Below are 20,023 nucleotides of genomic sequence, written 5' to 3' on the forward strand. Positions count from 1 at the left end.
TCCATACACTCCTAACATGAAGGCATAATAAGACATCCATCTAACACATTAGTCCAAACAGACTAGAAACAACTGAATATGTTTCTTAGCAACGGGCTAATAGTTTTGCAAAAGGGCAGTTTCCCCCCCCCCCACTAAACATCCAGTCAAAACTGTGCAAGAACTATCGTGGTGGATACTAATACACCACCACGAGAATCAGAAAACATATCCTTGCATGTCTTTCTCCCTCTGAGTTTGTGCTTAAGCTATATATGGACTCACCCATATCAGGACAACAGAGTAGTACAATGTATTCTCTAACTGTGCAGAGATGTCAGTGACATAGCACTTAACACTTTAAAATAACAGATTAAAGCTCAGTTGGTATGTATTCCAAACATACACTATCTATTCATGACACATGCACGTGGCCTAAATTTCAGGAAGTAAGTGTTCCTTCTATTCTTTCGGGTGGATTGCAAAAACTTGTTTTATATGCTCCTACAGTGGAACTGGGCAGGCCTGCAAATAGCAGATTCTGCTGCAAGGAGTGCTTAGGTTCTTGTATACACAGAAAGGATACACATAGAAGAGGGTAAGTTGTAAACGTCAGCCTAAGTACAGTAAATTCAAACCCAGAAAGGCATGAGTAAAAGCATCAGGCACATCATTTCTTAATTATTAGTCCACATGGAGCCATAAGATTGAAGAGGTTTCATGCTTGAAAAGGACTCCCAAGTTTCTTACAGGTTGGCAACTTGAGAACAGGATCTACAGCACCCAACTAAAAGGAAACAAATAAATGTTCTAATCGTATCTATTGCAGAGCACGCTTCAAATCATATATAAATGCATGTTCATTGGCAGAACTTTAGTGTACTTTAATGCTGTAGGCTACAGATCAGGCATACAAAAACCAAGTTACGAGTATTAGAAAATGAAATACAAATTTGGTCACACAACATGGCTATCAGTGAAAAACAAGGGAAGGACAGCGTTTGGCTGTCTGCAAGTCATGGCCCTATGCAAGGCACAATCTGCAGAAGGTAAAAGGAGGAAATGACTGTTTGATGCAGTTAGCTATAGTCTGCCAGTGTTGTGGACATGGCGGACTACAACTAGCCAACTCTGGGTCAGAATTCTGCGTCATTGTGTCAACCTAACGTCACATGGTCAAAACTCACTGCGCCAAATAAGAGGTTCAGTAATGGTCTCTAAGGTGAAACATGACTAATGTCCTGATCTAAAGAATTTTAACCTGATTTGGTGTGCTTATTTTAGACTGAGTGACACTTATCAAAAGGCAGTTGGATGTGACACTGTTGCTTGTGTACAGTCAATTATTGATAGGTGCAATACAGTTGCCTGTATATTTGTGACATCGTAGGCGGCTCTTAGTGATTAGACACAGGTTGACATTTGTCATGTCTGAGTGATTGTCTTAGATTAACCAGCTGCAAAATTTAATTGGCTATAATATAAACAAGAAAAATAGCTTTTTGGTCTTAATTTAAAAGGGCAGGGTTAGGAGTGTAGTTAAGGTTAGGATTCAAATCTGATTTTATGACTGTGCCAGCTAGTGTCCACTGCAGAGCTGCCTCCAGAACAAGATCCATGACGAAAAATGCTAACCTGCTGATAAGGCCAGCAGCATCAAGGAATTTGGGGATCATACACCATGGGATAGAACATGATCTGTGGCATGAATGACTATTTATGGGTACTAGTAATGATGGGAGTTGAATACTATTAAACCTGCAAACTTACTTGCATACACACACAAACTTGAACATGTGGGCCTACACTATGACAGAATGCAATTAACAATCAAACTACAACACATTTTATTATGAAAATAAGACAGGCTCATTTAAACATCTTTCCAGGCATACATTACAGCTTAGCGGTAGACGTGGGTGGGAGTCAACAGTTCTTGTCTATCCCACTGCCCGTGTGCTCATGTCTGTGGGGGGTGGGTGTCACATGATACAATGGTGGGGAAGGGGGGGTCACATGAATACGACGACTGATGAGTGTGAGTGTTAGTGCTGAGAGATTTGTGCTTTTCGAGGTCGGTTCGGTTTCGGTTCAATTAGAAAAAATATCACGATTTTCGATTATTTTTTTCAACATTAAATGCATTATGAAATAGATCTTTTTAATGGAAATTCCAAAGCCAAAAATAGTCAGCATTCAATTGCCAAAACAATAAAAATAATCCATTGTCTTTGTCAGTTCCACATTGACTAGATATCAATAGGAAAACAGGAAATTACTACGAAATAGTAATATACAGAACTGAAATATTGTAAGTTTTTATTTGATGACTTTATTATCTTTTATTCCTTAAAGTCGTCATCTCATCTCTGCTCAGGCAGTAGCAATCTGAAGCAGCCAGTAACGTTATCTATGTGCTCCCTATAATGTACTGTCTTTAGTCATCATATTTAGCTAGCCTGCCTAAGTAGCCTATGATGCAGAGCTGTCTGATGAAATCATGACTAGTTCTTCAAAGTAGATAAGGCATACTTTCACAAACTGTCTCTATCCCTCTTGTCATTGTGGGTCTGTGTGTATCTAATTATCTTCAGACCAGCGTCCCACATAGTTCTTGACTTGATTTCTGCATTGGGCTCACAAAAAACTAAATGGAATTAAAGTAACTAAACTGAAGTCGTCGATTAGTTGTTTTATAACCCCCCCCCCCTCACTCAGCACTAGTGACTGTGTTCACTTGGCTTCCTGGACTTTTTTGGCACTCTGCTTCTCCTTTGCCTGTGGAGATGACATACATTAGTTAGTGCCAGTGAGCAGCTGTCTGTGAGAGGTAAATATCACCCTCTAGTGGATATAAGTTATATAACACTATACTTCAAAACAGTTAAAAAAAAGACTAAAAAGTTTGTCATATATTGCATGTACCTTGTAGAGAACCTTCAACTACCATCATACAACAAAATTATATACACAAAATTCAAGTTTCTGCATCGGCTAAAGAGATCTCACCTTTTCCACCAAAGGTATCAACTGCTGGTATTCTGCCAGTGTCTTCAGTAGTTCCATGATGAAGGGTAGGTAGTTATGCTTTCGTCGGATGTTTTCGATCTATAATAAAGTAAAAATAATGATATTTAAGGCAAACATTAAAATGTGTAATAACCCCACTAAATGCCCACATCATTGTTTTCGTTGGCTAAATGCCCATACCATTGTATTTGTTGGCTAAATGCCCATACCATTGTATTTGTTGGCTAAATGCCCATACCATTGTATTTGTCGGCTATTTGACCCATGGTCAGTGAACACACCTTGTATTGTTTGAGTTTCTGATTCTCCTCATCAATCAGCAGCTGATACTTGGCAATTTCTGATTGGATCGAGCTGAGGAGGGTGCTGCTCTGGTCTGTGTCCATTGGCTCTTCCTGGAAAAACAGGGTGAGACAGTGTTTCCATTCGGTCAAATGTCCAACCAGATTTATATTTTCCGGACAGATGTGAGACTTCCCAGCCATAACAAATAGAACACCATTTGAATGCCATCATATGTATCGTAATGCTTTTTAGGAGTGCCCACTTGTCAATATCCTGTTTCCATGTCAATTTATCTTTCCAAATGTCTGTGCCTCCATGCTTGATACAGTAGCTAGTTGACAAGCTAGCTTGATTTGTAGAGTTGTCCTTTTTAAGATTGCTGCTCGACCAGGCATTAGATTAAAGAGAAGGAAAGCAAAAATCACTTAGTCTTAATACTCCTCGGTGTAAATGTCTGTAAGGGGGATTAATCTAGCAAACTAGCTAAACATTTCTCCTCTGCCTGCATACAGCAGTGCCTGACTCACTGGTGATGGGAAACTTTGCGTGATAGTACAATGATACCATTTTTTAAGTTTGTTAGCGAGAGTGCAGAGTAGATGATGATACGATTGAAATACAACCTGACCCAAACTCCATGCATAGCAATGTGATTTATAGAGGATTTTATTTTTATCAGGATATTTTCTGCCGGATTGTAATGTTATTATTTTTTGGTTATTTATTCATTTTATCTGCCAAAAGCCGGCAATTACCGGCTAATGGAAAACGCTGGAATGAGACCAACGTTACTTACTGCAGTTAGACTACATCTTTCTTTCATCATTAGCAGCAATTTTAAAGGACTTGATAAATGGCCCTGGAGGGCTGGTAATTGAAAGGTCCTGGCCTGAAGGCTGCCCCATGGGCATCATGGGTAACAGTGACACCACTTACAGTACCTCTGCAAGCTGGATCTGCAGCTCCGCTATCTTCCTCTCATAAATCATCTTCCTGTCTGACACGATGGCCATCAGGTTGAAGCGGATCTCTCCCTCACTGTACCTGATAAGGTAGACGGAAGATGCACGAGCAAGCATAAACACAAACAGCATCAACATGACGCACTATTCAACAGTGGTCAAAATGTAATGGATCCAAAATATTTACTTCTGTATTCTTTTCTCAATCACTGGCCGAACTGCGTTGATCCAATCGTCCTGGTTGCATACACCTGAAACACAAAACAAGAGGGGGTGAAACTATAAATAACGTTATTAAAAAATATATACATTTCATGGTAGAGCAGTGAGTGACTAGACACATGCAAGCATGTATCCTACTTTCCCACAGTCATACAACCAAAGAGAAAATATATAAATCAATGGCCAACAAGCATATAGTGTAGAATAGGGTTTGTCTGGTTCAAGACATCACTACCCACACTTCTAATTCACTAGAAAAAATGCTGAATCGCCATCCAAAAGAATCTGAATGGGCAGCTTATTTCAAATTCAGTTCTCACTATTACTTGTAAAATGATGTAGGACAATAAAACAACTTTCTCTCTTTATACATCTAAATACACTGAGTATACCAAACATTAGGAACACCTTCCTAAAATGGAGTCGTCGTCCCCCCGCCACCCTTAGAACGGCCTCAATTCATCGGGGCTTGGAATCTACAAGGTGTCGAAAGCGTTCCACAGGGATGCTCACCCATGACTCCCAAGCATCCCACTATTGTGTCAAGTTAGCTGGATGTCTTTTGGGTGGTGGACAATTCTTGATTCACACAGGAAACTGTTGAGTATGAAAAACCCAATGATCAATAAAGGATCATAGTTTTCACCTGGTCAGTCTGTCATGGAAAGAGGTGTTCTTAATGTTTTGTATACATGACCCGTATGTGCATACCGAGGTCGATGGGCCCTTCACGTAGTCCGTCCAGCTCATAGAGCCTGCCGTTGACAGGGACATAACTCACAAAGTGGAATGCTTCCTCATCCTTCGCTGAAGACTTTGCGTCAAACTCAAACATCTGCTGTCTGAAAACAAAGAAACAATAAAATAAGAAATTGACAGTTATATCTCATTAGCAGAGCAACTAACATCGTATTAAAACCAAAGCCTTTTTTCTCCCAAACTCTGTCTACAATGCAAACAAAATGGCAGTTTGTCTGCTTACAGCCAACCCTTCGATTTGTCTTGTGATGTCTGCGGTGAGACGATCATTCTCTGAAATCAAAAGAGTCAACTCACCTGGCAAAGCCGTTGTGAACTTGTCGAATAACTTCAGAGTTGCTGAGAGCCAGACCTTTCATCTTTATAGAAGAGAATATCATCAATGTGTGGGTGTTATGCACATCCCAAGGACAAAACACTGACTGACAATAAAGAAAGAACAGCCTGCACAAAGTAAACGCTAACCAGAATCAGACACAACTTACAGCAGCATCGAAGCTGAGTGAGAATTCTCTGAACTCTGTGAGTGTCTCTCCCAGCAGCATGTCAGAGTGAGTGCAGTTCAGCAGCACACTCACAATGGCCTGGGTAGCACATGCGTTATTTATCACCTGAAACAACACACAAAGACATTAGACATATGACATCCTGCCAGATGCTCTTAACCAGAGTGAGATTTTATTTTTTATTAACTTGGCAATACAGTGAAAAACACATTTTTATTTGCAATGATTGCCTACCCCAGCCAAACCCTCCCCTAACCCGGACGACGCTGGGCCAATTGTGCGCCGCCCTATGGGACTCCCGATCACGGCGGGTTGTGATACAGCCCAGGATCGAACCCGAGTCTGTAGTGACGCCTCTAGCGCTGCGATGCAGTGCCTTAGACCACCGCACCACTCAGGATCCCAAATGCAGTCAATACATTGAACACAGTTACTGCAAGTAGACTCTTCTTCAAAATAGCTGCTATCAGGAGAATCAGTGCCAGGAAGAAAGTGACTTCTGAAAACACTTCTGAGGACTTTGAATATGTGCAAACTCTGCAATACATACAATGAATATATAATTTCCCCCTAGTCAAAGATGTCTAACCAAACCATGTACCTGCTTGGCAAAAAATATGTTGTCAAGTCTTGAATCCTGAACGATAGAGCCTGCTGGTGCCTCACCTGGCTGCCACTTGAACAGGAAGATCAACCCATGAACTGGTCTGGAGAAAGAAAGAGAAGCCTAGTAACGTAAACTCACCCCATTCCGAACAAATGTGCGCAACCGCAACATTCAAACGAGGCTACAAAGAAAACTAATGGGACTGTAGCGACTGTGTTAACGTCAAAATCGTGGGTGTGAACTAGGTTTCTATTCAAGCGTTGATCGACATGGTAATGTCTCTATAGTATTGGAGAAAAGTTGAAAAAAACTGACCCTCCGTTACATCTTGACGTGTCATGTCGTAACGTACAACACGCATAAAGCAACTATTTCTGTCTTACAATCTCTCTCCACCAGGTGTAGCACTTCTATCATCGTTTAAAAACAAGAAATGGACAGTGACGGGGGTAAGGGGGGGATACCTAGTCATTTTTTTCGTCATCATTGCATGCGATCATCATTCTCAAAGCCGCTGTTAACTTCTAAGATCACTTTAGCACCGCCCTAAAAACACGATTCAAATTCGACACAAACATTCAAATAGGTATGTAATGACACACTATATAAAGTCTTTATAGTGTTTTATTTAAGTTTTAGAGGCAATAAGGTGATAAGTTGGAAAGATCTAGTGAAAAAAAAAGCAATTTTCCAACACAACATCTCTCCTTCTCACTATCACACATTAGTTTCACTTCCCCACCCGCCATTTTTAAAAAGACCCGACGGGGCTCATTGCCTGCTTGAATTATGCAGAAACAGGCAGCGTTTAGGTCATGTAATTGAATCTGTTGGAAAGGGGAGAAATTATGCTTTACAATGGTATTGACATTACAGTTGATCTGGAAGTATTACGTTTTTGGGACCTAAAATAAGGCAAATTGTACGGACCAAGGCGATGTACGAGTTTACGCTAGCTAACACTTTTGTACATTGCGCTGTAACTTACTATTCGACCTAATTTTAGCGCCCAAAAAACGGAATACTTCCAGGTCAACTGTAATTTGACAAAACGCACAATTTCTCGCCTTTCCAGCAAAATCAATGACGAAACCTTCATGCTGCCCTTCTCTGCATGATCGAAGAAATCAATGAGCTCCATCGATCTTTTTAAATATGGCGGGTAGGGAAGTGAAACCTACTGCGTGATAGTGAGAAGGAGAGATGTATTGTGGGAAAATGTTTTTTTTTCACTAGATCTTTCCAATTTATCACCTTATTGCCTCTAAAATGTAAATAAAACACTATAAAGAATATATATAGTGTGTCATTACATACCCATTTGCAGGTTTTTAGGGCGGTGCTAAAGTTATCTTCAGAAGTAAACAGCAGCTGAGTCATGATGTCATGATGGCTTGCAGTGATGACGCAAAAATACATTCCGTTGTACTAGGTATCCCCGTATTCACTGTCCCTTGTTTTTAATCTGCACGACACAGAATGAGTTGCATTATGCGTGATGTACGTTACGTCACGACAGGTCACAATTTAACGTACAGCGTCAGAGGGGTCCGTTTAAAAAAAAACTTTTCTCCAATACTATCGGGCTATTACCATGTCAATCAACGCATGAATAGAAGCGTAATTCACACCCCAGATTCTGATGCCAGCAGTCCCATTAGTTTTCATTGCAGCCTGGTTTGGGTTGCGCAAATTTGTACGGAATGGGATTAGTCAACAGCATCACAGCGATATTATGCATTTGTGAAGTGTTTCGAAGCAAAGAGATTAGGGCATGGCTTACTTCAGGTTTTCAAAGTTCTCTGGTTCCATACTCCATATTTCTTCAACCTGAGCTCCTTTACAACCTGGGTTAGTAGAAAGGGGAAATATGGGTTAGTTACTATGATAATTTAAAGCAATAGCTTACTAACTATATGGATAGAGGACAGGACAGTAGCTATTCAATTTAACTAGTCTAGCCATTTGAATTCGCAGAGGATTGCATCAACTATGACCAGTTTATCTAACTAGTTAGGCCTTCTTAATGTGTACAAATTCAACTGGAATAGCATGCAGTAAAAATGTGTCAGCTTTTAAAGGAATTTCAGTAGTCAGCTAGCTAACCCAGATACAGTGCCAGTGGGTGTCATGCTAATGCTATTTCATCATGCTTAGTTAGCTACCACGCTGGAATAAATTACGCCACCTAGTTAGCACGTTAGATAGCTAGATGGTGTTTAATCTGATTAACAAATAATTATGTTTATGAAATTTGCTGCACTGCAAACTAACACTACGGTCACAAAGGATGTGCGTAGCAAAGGCTACTTGATTTGCTCAGACTTTGCTATGGCTTGTTGGCAATCTTGCTAGAAAGTACTAGTAGCATGCTAGCATATAGCACACTCACCAAAGCCTTTGATCAATTCTGTGAAAACCCCAGGATCACTTTCCATAAGACACCATTCTCCTGCGCTTCCAGTCATTTTTTATTTATTTCAAGAACCGTAGGGCAAGTAATTGTATTGCAGTAGACAAGCCTATATCTGTAGTGGCTAGTTAGCCAGTAAAATGAATCAATCCGCTGCGTAAATTGTGTTCAAGCGAAATCTCCCGGCATGTCTTTCAACAGGAATCGTGTGCAAATCGAGCAAGGGGGGCTGTATGTGCAAATGATCTGTCATCATAGGCCTACATTTATTTTCTACATACTATTATATATAGTTGTCATTCCATTGGGCATTTCAAATGTTGCCACAACGTTACTAAAAATAACACATTGTAACAAGTAACACATTGTTGCTTTTATTATGAAGCGCTACCATAATTTTAACCAGTGTATCATGTTAAACCAGTTAATGTATTTCTTACTTCACAGGCATGCAAATAATTAGGCACGGTCCTCCTTTAAAAGATTGTGGAGTTTAATGGAATCCTGACCTGTTCACCGGACATGCTGTTTTCACCTCTAGAGACAGCAGGAGTGGTAGAGATCATCTTAATGATCGGCTATGAAAAGCCAACTGACATTTACTTCTGAGGTGCTGACTTGCTGCACCCTCGACAACTACTGTGATTATTATTTGACCATGCTGGTCATTTATGAACATTTGAACATCTTGGCCATGTTCTGTTATAATCTCCACCTGGCACAGCCAGAAGAGGACTACCCACCCCTCATAGCCTGGTTCCTCTCTAGGTTTTTTCCTAGGTTTTGGCCTTTCTAGGGAGTTTTTCCTAGCCACTGTGCTTCTACACCTGCATTGCTTGCTGTTTGGGGTTTTAGGCTGGGTTTAGCACTTTGAGATATCAGCTGATGTAAGAAGGGCTATATAAATACATTTGATTTGATTTAATTCATTAAAATACTGTACATTCCCTGAATGTAGACGAAGGGTGACGATAACAAGTGTGCATCTTGGTAAATAAACCACATAGAACCCATATATATACATACATACATATGGGTTCTATATATATATATAATGTATCGCACAAAGTCGAGGAAACATTAAATAAACACAGGATAAATTACAGTGAGAATTAGAACGGTTAGTCATTTGGTGGACTCGAACTGTCCGCTGCCCGAGCCTTCAGTGTTAATTTTCACGCAGCACGGGGCACATTGTTCTATCAGAGGCAGCAGCTTTCCCTTCTGGTGTAGTTCCTTTGTGTCAGAGCCTCCTCCAATGCAGTTTCCATTGATGAAGACCCTCGGAACCTGTAACCACAAGTAACCACATTAAAAATAACACACTAAATGGTGCTCAGTTCAGCTGTTCTCTGTGTGCATAATAATAAGAACAATGTCCCTACTGGTCTGGTGCCAGTTGTGTTAACTTAGTGCTATTGCTATCAACAACAAGATAGCAACATACAGTCAGGTCAAATGTCAGACTCACCAGTAGAATCAGCAGATACATACTGTACATCTATGTAGTGTACATATGGCATTTAGGGTAAAAACATGAACAGTCCTCAATCAACAACCTACTTTGAGGGTTACAGAGAATGATCTATTATACTAAAGCTAAGGTGGCATATGTGAGATAGAATGTGATATGTAATTCAGCACATAGCAATGTAAAACACCATGGCAAAATTGATTGGGGAATGCAAATTGGTCATGATATAAACATGAGGTTGTTTCATACTGTTCTGGCACCGGTCATCTGCGCCAAGGCCTCTTGTAGTAGTCTTCCATCATTGTGTTCATCCAGCTCTATCACCTTGTATGTAGCACCAATTTCATTGAATACATTTTTGGCCATTTTGCAATATGGACAAGTGGTCTTGGAAAATATGACAATGCAGTTATGAGACACCACCTCCTGAAGAAAAGAACATCAATGTCAGACCAAGTCACCAACACAAACAGAATCATGAGATAAAAATGTTAAATCTTACCTGTAGAAACTGACCACATGCTGTTGTGCTTGACAGACCACTTGAGCTGAAGGATGTGAAGTTTCCCATCCTGAAAGGACACACAGGTTGTTAACGAGCCAACGTTATGTCAGTAAATAGATAGCTAGCTAAAGCACCGAAACAGACATGCACCAACCCATCAATGAAAATATTGTAGCAATAACCTTAAACATTTCAAGGCGTGTGCAGAAGATATTATCCCCATTATCAGTGATAATATAACAATCAAACAGGTGAGACTCAGTTTGTATTTTGTGTCCATTCTGATGTCAACTAGCTATCTGTAGCGTTCGCTAGCAACCCGTCGAACATTCACAGCAAGGCACTGGCTGAATCTGAAGGATTAGTTTGCGGTGGGATAAGGATTATCTCAACCATCAATTAACGTTAGCTAACGTTACCTATTTTCACGACACTCGTAAACATTAGCATGTTGGTCACATTTGATTCGCTAGCTTTCAAGTTTCGCCGTTCAAATATATTACGATAGTTTAAAAAGAATAACACATGGCTGCCTACATACATTATACTGACATTATTATTTAATATTGGCATTTCAATGTTAAATAACAGGGAAAGTGACCTTCGGCAACCGTTCCATACGAATCTGGACAGGAGTCCTCCTCGCGCTAACATCATTAGCAAAGAAACCGCAAATAACATAGAATCAAACGGTTGGCCGAGGTAGAACATGCGGCTAATATACACTCAGTAGTGTAGAAAAACATTAGCGTTTCTGTGTGACCACTACCTCCACTTGCTCTGTTTGCGATTTTACAATTGGCCGCACATGCTTACCTTGACTACCGGAAGTACATTATTATACAAGAGGGGTGGGTCAAAGATATGTATAACTAACCCAAGAAAGTTCATCTGTGTCAATTACAGTGGGAGGAAATGAAGCGTAGTGGGCAGAACAAGCAAGGAGGTGGGCAAAGCCAACCACAAACGATCGAGATCCTATTGGTGCGTTGTAGCCTGTATTTGTATATTTCTGTTAGGAAACGCCTCTGTGAAGTGTGCGTGTGCACAAATTCGATTCGACTTTGCGCTCCATCTAAAAAAAGCTATTTTTTTAACTAACTTTGGCAAACCGTCAAGTCTTTACAAATTAGTGCACTGTTTTCGTTACATATTTTAGGTTTGGGAACAGAAAAATATATTGATATCAGATGTTTCATCGATTACAAAATTAGCAGAATGTCGGCCCAGTTTCACCTAGTTCCATCCTCTCCCATTACCTGCGACTGGACTTCCTCTCACTACCATATTTGGTGGTGAAAAAACGTAATTTTTCTTCTTCTTCTTTGAGATTGGGTTGGCAGAACGCATCCAACTTTTAATGTGCATTCACCGCCACCTACTGGAGTGTGAGGCGAGTCACGGCCTACCTAAATTCAATCTCCTCATGAGTCCTGTTCCTCTAAGAAAGTGAAACAGAGCACTGAACACCACTTCCCTCCCCCACTACACTACCCAAACCCCAACCCTGTCCAGCCTTTCTAACATTTTCATGCAATTTCTCAATTTAAGATTAATGGCGCCGGATGGGATGCCTGATGTTTTACAGGCTCCTAACCAACTGTGCTATTTTGTTAGTTTCTTCGCATTGTTTGTAACTCATTTTGTACACAATGATGCTACTGTCTCTTATGACCGAAAAGAGCTTCTTGACATCAGAACAGCGATTACACACCTCAAACTGGATGAAGATTATTTTCTTTATTGAGTCCGACACGGAGGATATACTGCTTTGTCGTGACGAGGCCCAGATCCCCGTCATCAGCGTGAAGAAAATTCGGAGAAAGTGGGGGAGGAGGGTACCTTCTAAGAATTCGCTTACGAGTAAGAAAACGACCCTCTGTATTATTGGACAATGTGCGATCATTGGAAAACAAACTGGACAATCTACAGGTAAGACTATCCTAACAACGGGAATTTAAAAACTGTAATATCTTATGTTTCACCAAGACTTGGCTGAACGACGACACAGATAATATAGAGCTGACAGTGTTTCGGCAGGACAGAGCAGCTACTTCTGGTAAGACGAGAGGCGGGGGTGTGGGTCTATTTGTCAGTAACTGCTGGTGCGCGATGTCTAATATTAAAAAATGTTTGAGGTATTGCTTGCCTGAGGTAGAATGCCTCATGATAGGCTGTAGACCACACTAGCTAACAAGAGAGTTCTCATCTATATTATTCATAGCCATCTATTTACAACCACAAACCGATGCTGGCACTAAGACGACACACAACGAGCTGTATAATGCCATAAGCAAACAAGAAAATGCTCATCAAGAAGTGGTGCTCTTAGTGGCCGGGGACTTGCAGGAATGCAGGAAAACTTTCTACCAGCATGTCACATGTGCAACCAGAGAGGGAAAAAACTAGACCACCTTTACTTCACACACAGAGACGCATACGCGGGGCGGCAGCGTAGCCTAGTGGTTAGAGCGTTGGACTAGTAACCAGAAGGTTGCAAGTTCAAACCCCCGAGCTGACAAGGTACAAATCTGTCGTTCTGCCCCTGAACAGGCAGTTAACCCACCGTTCCCAGGCCGTCATTGAAAATAAGAATGTGTTCTTAACTGACTTGCCTGGTTAAATAAAGGTAAAATAAAAAAATTAAATACAAAGTTCTCCCTCACCCTCCATTTGTCAAATCTGACCATGATGACTCGCTCAATACGGAAGTGACGTGGATGCTACGATAAAGGACTGTTTTGCTAGCACAGACTGGAATATGTTGCGGGATTCATCCATAGGCATTGAGGAATATATCACCACTGTCACCGTCTTCATCAATAAGTGCACCGATGACATTATCCCCGCAGTGACCGTACATACGTACATTTCCCAACCTGAAGCCATGGATTACAGGCAATATCCGCACCAAGATAAAAGCTAGAGCTGCCGCTTTCAAAGAGCGGGAAACTAATCCAGACGCTTATAAGAAATCCTGCTATGCCCTCCGACGAACCATCAAACAGGCAAAGCGTCAATACAGGACTAAGATTGAATCCTACTATATTGGCTCGTACGGTCGCGGATGTGGCAGGGCTTGAAAACTATTATGGACTACAAAGGGAAACCAACCGCGAGCTGCCCAGTGACACGAGCCTACCCCAACCCCTCCTTTTACACTGCTGCTACTCTCTGTTTATCATATATGCATAGTCACTTAGTCATCTACATGTACATACTACCTCAATTGGGCCAACCGACCAGTGCTCCCACACAGTGGCAAACCGGGCTGTCTGCATTGTGTCCCACCCACCACCCGCCAACCCCTCTTTTACACTACTGCTACTCTCTGTTCATCATATACAGGTATGCATAGTCACTTTAACCATAATCTACATGTACTGTACGTACTACCTCAATCAGCCTGACTAACCAGTGTCTGTATGTAGCCTCGCTACTTCTATAGCCTCGCTACTGTATATAGTCTGTCTTTTAACTGTTGTTTTATTTCTTTACCTACTTATTGTTCACCTAATACCTTTTTTGCACTATTGGTTAGAGCCTGTAAGTAAGCATTTCACTGTAAGGTCTGTTGTATTCAGAGCACGTGACAAATAAACTTTGATTTGATTTAAATTGAAATGCCTTTTATGCTCGCTTCAAGGGAAGCTACATTGAAACATGCATGAGAGCACCAGCTATTCCGGACGACTGAGTGATCACACTCTCCGTACCCGATGTGAGCAAGAACTTTAAACAGGTCAACATTTACCCGATGTGAGCAAGAACTTTAAACAGGTCAACATTCACAAAGCCGCTGGGCCAGATGGATTACCAGGATGTGTACTCAAAGGATGCACGGACCAACTGGCAAGTGTCTTCACTGACATTTTCAACATCTCCCTGACCGAGTCTATAATAACTACATGTTTCAAACATACCACCTGTGCCTAAGAAAATGAAGTTAACCTGCCTAAATGATTACCACCCCGTAGCACTCACGTCAGTAGTCATGAAGTGTTTTGGAAGGCTGGTCATGACTCACATCGAAACCATCATGCCAGAAACCCTAGACCCACTCCAATTCACATACCGCCCCAACAGATCCACAGATGATGCAATCTCAATCGCACTCCACACTGCCCTTTCCCACCTGGGCAAAATAACACCTATGTGAGAATGCTGTTCATTGACTACAGCTCAGCGTTCAACACCATAGTAGCTACAAAGCTCATCACTAAGTTAAGGACCCTGGGACAAAGCTCCTCCCTCTGCAACTGGATCCTGGATTTCCCGCAAAACACCAGTCTCAACGTCAACAGTGAAGAGGCGACTCCGGAATGCTGGCCTTCTAGGCAGAGTTGCAAAGAAAATGCCATATCTCAGACTGGCCAATAAAAATAAAAGATTAAGATGGGCAAAATAACACAGACACTGGACAGAGGAACTCTGCCTAGAAGTCCAGCATCCCGGAGTCGCCTCTTCACTGTTGACATTGAGACTGGTGTTTTGCGTGTACTATTGAATGAAGCTGCCAGTTGAGGACTTGTGAGGAGTCTGTTTCTCAAACTAGACACTCTAATGTACTTGTCCTCTTGCTCAGTTGTGCACCGGGGCCTCCCACTCCTCTCTCTATTCTGGTTAGAGTCAGTTTGAGCTGTTCTGTGAAGGGAGTAGTGCACAGCGTTGTACGAGATCTTCAGTTTATTGGCAATTTCTCACATGGAATAGCCTTAATTTCTCAGAACAAGAATAGACTGACGAGTTTCAGAAGATAGTTTTTTGTTTCTGGCCATTTTGAGCCTCTACTCTAACCCACAAATGCTGATGATCCAGATACTCAACTAGTCTAAAGGCCAGTTTTATTGCTTCTTTAATCAGAACAACAGTTTTCAGCTGTGCTAACATAATTGCAAAAGGGTTTTCTAATGATCAATTAGCCTTTTAAAATGATAAACTTGGATTAGCTAACACAACGTGCCATTAGAACACAGGAGTGATGGTTGCTGATAATGGGCCTCTGTACACCTATGTAGATATTCCATTAAAAAAATCTGCTGTTTCCAGCTACAATAGTCATTTACAACATTAACAATGTCTACACTGTATTTCTGATCAATTTGATGTTATTTTAATGGACAAAATTTTTTTGCTTTTCTTTCAAAAACAAGGACATTTCTAAGTGACCCCAAACTTTTGTATGGTAGTGTATATACAGTGTCAGAGGAAGGCCCAAAAAATTGTCAAAGACTCCAGTCACCAAAGTCGTTCGTTCTCTCTGCTTCCGCATTGCAAGCGGTACCGGAGCGCCAAGTCTAGGACCAAAAGACTCTTTAACATCGTTTACCCCCAAGCCATATGACTGCTGAACAACTAATCAAATGGCCACCCAGACTATTTACACATGCTCCACTGTTTCCTCCACTAAACACTCATCACACAGATCTCTTTTATGTCTCCCTATCATTCACAACTTGGCATTCAAACCTGTGTGCCCTAACAGGGTTCTACTCCACACAAATTCATCTGTCCTACATCCCATACTCCCTGCCTCATCCTTAACTGACCGGTACACGTGATAAAATTGCCTCCCCTTACTACTAGCATCCCACTCCCTTTGCCAAAGATCGAGCCCTTTCGCCTGGATCAAGGACTTGACTTCCCTGCGGCCCAACAGGACCTGAATATCTACCCCCTCTCTTCTCACAGCACTCTTAGCCACCACATCAGCCTCTCATTACCCTCCACACCCACATTAACGGGAACCTAGCAAAAGCTTACCACCATTCCCATCCCCTCCAATCCTATTAACATCACCATCATCTCCACAAACAAGTCTCCTCTATCTGACCTGCCAGTCTTCACACTACTCAACACTGTAGCTGAATCAGAGCAGATCCCCACTCTGAGTGGTTTGACATCCTCCACCCATCTAAAACCTATAATCTTTGTCGTCAACTCGGCTGCATACAGTGACACATAATCAGTTAACTGCTTAGATACTCTAACATTGAAATCTGGGATATACACCCCTGCCCCCACCCTACCACTAACTGGATCATTTGAACCATCTGTATACAGTGCATTCTGAAAGTATTCAGACCCCTTCCCTTTTTCCACACTTTGTTACAGCCTTATTCTAAAATGTATTCAATTATTTTTCCCTCATCAATCTACACATTATACCCCATAATGACAAAGTGAAAACAGATTTTTAGAATGTTTTCAGAAATACCTTATTTACATAAGTATGCAGATCCTTTGCAATGAGATTCGAAATTGAGTTCAGGTGCATCCTGTTTCCATTGATCATCCTTGAGATTTTTCTACAACTTGATTGAAGTCCACCTGTGGTAAATACAATTGATTGGACATGATTTGGAAAGGTACACACCTGTCTGTATAACGTCCCACAGTTGACAGTGCATGTCAGAGCAAAAACCAAGCAATGAGATTGAAGGAATTGTCCGTAGAGCTTCAAGACAGGATTGTGTCGAGTTTCAGATCTGGGGAAGGGTACCAAAACACAGTGGCCTCCATCATTCTTAAATGGAAGAAGTTTGGAACCACCAATTCTCTTCCTAGAGCTGGCTACCTGGCCAAACTGAGCAATCGGTGAGAATGGCCTTGGTCAGTGACCAAGAACCCGATGGTTCTTAGTCACTGCTTTTTATTTTACTGGGCCGATGGTGATGCATCTGATGGTCAGTCTCAGCGGAGGGAGAGAGCAGCAGACTGAAGCTCCGTCTCTCAACATCCCTTTCCTCCACTGACACTGACCAAAAAGTGACACCGTCTTCCAGCTGATGGCAAAACTCGAGTCGCACCACATTATTTCTGCCTCATGCACAAATTCATTTTGTTACTCCTATGGACAGAGAAAGTGAAATATTCCTTGATATTAAAAAAGACCCAAGCCGCTAATATTGTGAATTTTTCAGTACTTAAGTGGCAATTATTTATTTCAGAAGGAGTCAGCAAAACTAGTACTCTGTATGTGCTCTAGGTCATTGGACACCGTTAGACATGCACATGGTTATTCTTGTAACTGTTATGGCCAACTATGGTTATACCTCTTGGGTTTTTTCCAGAACAGGGGTTCCCCTTTCTGTCACGGTTCATGAATCCACTGCCTCCTTTTCTCTCTCTCTCTCTCTCTCTCTCCTGTGTTTGTGTGGGCGTGGTTCCCAATCTCGGCCTGATTGTCTGCGCCAGCTGGAATCACTTATCTTCCCTTTATATGTTCTGTAACCAGTGTTCTTGTTGTCAGATCGTTGTTACTTCCCTGAGGTTGTGTCGTGTGTCCGTACTCATCTCTCGCCGCCCTTGTGTGGATTATCTGCTGTGCTCCTTCCTACCCATCAAGGACACTCTCCCCTGGGTTTCTCAGCACGCTCACATAGGAGGATGCGCCCTAGTCCCTGGGTCGGATTCCGTCTGAGTACAGTCTGTCTGTCCTGTTGCTGCTGTAACCTGTATTGATTAAACCATCGTTGCTTGCATCTTGCATCCGCCTCTGTATTGTTACAGAACGATCTGACCAGACCATGGATGCAGCGAGTTCAACGAGTCTGACCGAATTCATTTCCCGTAGTATCACGAGAATGGATCAACAAGAGGAGAACATCTCCAGCACAGGTCGGGAAGTACAAGCCATTGCGACACAGGTATCCCAGCTGACCCAACAATTACAACATCTGAGGGGTCTCGCTGCGCCACCTACACCGGCAGTTCAACCCGCCCCGCCAGAGCCGGATTCCCAGCTAGAGCCACGGCTACCGACACCAGAGGGTTATTCAGGTGATCCTGACTATTGCAGAGCTTTTCTTACGAGATGTTCCATGCATTTCTCGTTGCAGCCACGGACCTTCAACCGTGAACAGTCTAAGGTAGCATTCGTACTCACACTGCTATCAGGCAAAGCGGCTCTTTGGGGAACAGCGGTGTGGGCGAACCAGGACCCATGCTGCACCTCTTTCCAGACACTCTCCGAGGAGATGAGAAGGGTCTTCGATCGGGCCGTGGCGGGTAGGGAGGCGGCCAGACTACTCGCTGACCTTCGCCAAGGAGACCGTTCAGTATCGGAATACTCCATCCAATTCCGCACTCTGGCCGCAGAGTGTCAGTGGAACGAGGAGGCGCAGTGGGACATGTTCCTGCATGGGCTGGAGGACCGGATCCAGAAGGAGATTTATGTTCTGGACCTTCCCAGGAGTTTAAATGGACTAGTGGAACTAGCCTTGAGGGTTGACGCTCGTCTGAGTCGTGTTGGCCGCCGAGCATGCCCTAACAGACCGTATAACAACACGGAGGGCTGGCATGCCAGCGGCGGGAACACGGCCAGTTCAACCTCCGCTCACGAACCCATGCAGCTGGGGAGAGCTCGCCTCTCCCGGGAAGAGAGGGAGAGGCGGAGATCCCAAGGACTCTGTCTCTACTGTGGTAGAGCGGGCCACTTTATCCACTCCTGCCCGGTAAAAGATTAGGCCCGGTAGTAAGAATGAGGCTACTATCGGGTGGGGTCACCACAGAGAAGACCTCATCATCTACTCTCCTCCCGGTAAGACTAAGATGGGCCAACCACACGCACGACACCCAAGCCTTACTGGACTCAGGAGCAGAGGGTAATTTCATGGACTTCAAGCTCGCTCACAAACTCCAGATTCCTATCACCTCACTCACGCACAAGATATCCGTCAACGCTCTCAATGGTCAAGAACTACCCAACATTTCTCACACCACTGAACCTATCACACTCATCACTTCTGGCAATCACACTGAGACACTATCATTTCTACTCATGGACTCACCCCTTGCACCATTAGTTCTCGGCCACCCTTGGCTCACCCAACACAACCCCAGAGTTGACTGGGGTCATAATTCTATATCCATGTGGAGTAACAAATGTCTTGAGTCCTGTTTAGTGTCTGCTTGTTCGTCTGTGTCTGATTCTGTGTTTCTAGAGGAGGCGGTGGATTTGTCTAACGTGCCCGTTGAATACCTCGACCTGAAGGAGGTGTTCAGTAAGTCCCGTGCTGCTTCTCTTCCTCCGCATCGTCCCTATGACTGTGCAATAGAATTATTGCCAGGTGAGTCTCCGCCTAAAGGCAAGTTATATTCACTCTCTGTTCCTGAGAGGGAGGCTATGGAGAGATACATCTCTGGTTCTCTGGCATCTGGATTCATTCGTCCTTCCTCTTCTCCAGCGGGGGCGGGGTTCTTCTTTGTGGAGAAGAAGGACGGATCTCTGCGGCCTTGCATTGATTACCGTGGGTTGAATAACATCACAGTAAAAAATA

General features: G+C 42.6%; 2 protein-coding genes across 4 annotated transcripts; both read right to left on the bottom strand.

Moving 5' to 3' along the window:
- Positions 1 to 1,802: 1,802 nt before the first annotated feature.
- On the bottom strand, positions 1,803 to 9,051 carry LOC115108563 (ubiquitin carboxyl-terminal hydrolase isozyme L5). The gene is made up of 11 exons (XM_029633057.2): positions 8,743 to 9,051; positions 8,134 to 8,197; positions 6,345 to 6,450; positions 5,723 to 5,848; positions 5,535 to 5,596; positions 5,190 to 5,320; positions 4,444 to 4,507; positions 4,236 to 4,338; positions 3,291 to 3,404; positions 2,989 to 3,087; positions 1,803 to 2,757 (listed from the first exon to the last, which is right to left on the bottom strand). Exons 1-11 carry the CDS (start codon positions 8,816 to 8,818, stop codon positions 2,713 to 2,715), a joined length of 990 nt encoding a protein of 329 aa, XP_029488917.1. The 5' UTR covers positions 8,819 to 9,051; the 3' UTR covers positions 1,803 to 2,712.
- Positions 9,052 to 9,121: 70 nt separating this feature from the next.
- glrx2 (glutaredoxin 2) lies at positions 9,122 to 11,632 on the bottom strand. 3 transcript variants are annotated; one of them, XM_029633060.2, is made up of 4 exons: positions 11,559 to 11,632; positions 10,740 to 10,809; positions 10,487 to 10,663; positions 9,122 to 10,053 (listed from the first exon to the last, which is right to left on the bottom strand). In XM_029633060.2, exons 2-4 carry the CDS (start codon positions 10,806 to 10,808, stop codon positions 9,889 to 9,891), a joined length of 411 nt encoding a protein of 136 aa, XP_029488920.1. In that variant the 5' UTR covers position 10,809; positions 11,559 to 11,632; the 3' UTR covers positions 9,122 to 9,888. The 3 variants fall into 3 exon arrangements, with proteins under 3 accessions (XP_029488920.1, XP_029488918.1, XP_029488919.1); XM_029633058.2 differs by lacking the exon at positions 11,559 to 11,632 and adding an exon at positions 11,344 to 11,552; XM_029633059.2 differs by lacking the exon at positions 11,559 to 11,632 and adding an exon at positions 10,925 to 11,285.
- Between the last annotated feature and the right edge of the window lie 8,391 nt (positions 11,633 to 20,023).

This window comes from Oncorhynchus nerka, linkage group LG24, assembly GCF_034236695.1.
Source record: "Oncorhynchus nerka isolate Pitt River linkage group LG24, Oner_Uvic_2.0, whole genome shotgun sequence".
NCBI lineage: Eukaryota > Metazoa > Chordata > Actinopteri > Salmoniformes > Salmonidae > Oncorhynchus > Oncorhynchus nerka.

What these genes read in the sequence shown, in the direction of transcription:
- glrx2 (XM_029633058.2), bottom strand. Translation starts at nt 11,453, where the DNA reads ATGTTCTACCTCGGCCAACCGTTTGATTCTATGTTATTTGCGGTTTCT. An exon ending in GTATGGAACGGTTGCCGAAG is followed by an intron (nt 10,810 to 11,343) that starts GTCACTTTCCCT and finishes GTGTCCTTTCAG; the next exon opens with GATGGGAAACTTCACATCCT. An exon ending in AGATGACCGGTGCCAGAACA is followed by an intron (nt 10,054 to 10,486) that starts GTATGAAACAAC and finishes TTGTGGTTACAG; the next exon opens with GTTCCGAGGGTCTTCATCAA.
- LOC115108563 (XM_029633057.2), bottom strand. Translation starts at nt 8,818, where the DNA reads ATGACTGGAAGCGCAGGAGAATGGTGTCTTATGGAAAGTGATCCTGGG. An exon ending in CACTCAGCTTCGATGCTGCT is followed by an intron (nt 5,597 to 5,722) that starts GTAAGTTGTGTC and finishes TCTTCTATAAAG; the next exon opens with ATGAAAGGTCTGGCTCTCAG. An exon ending in TGATACCTTTGGTGGAAAAG is followed by an intron (nt 2,758 to 2,988) that starts GTGAGATCTCTT and finishes TCATCTCCACAG; the next exon opens with GCAAAGGAGAAGCAGAGTGC.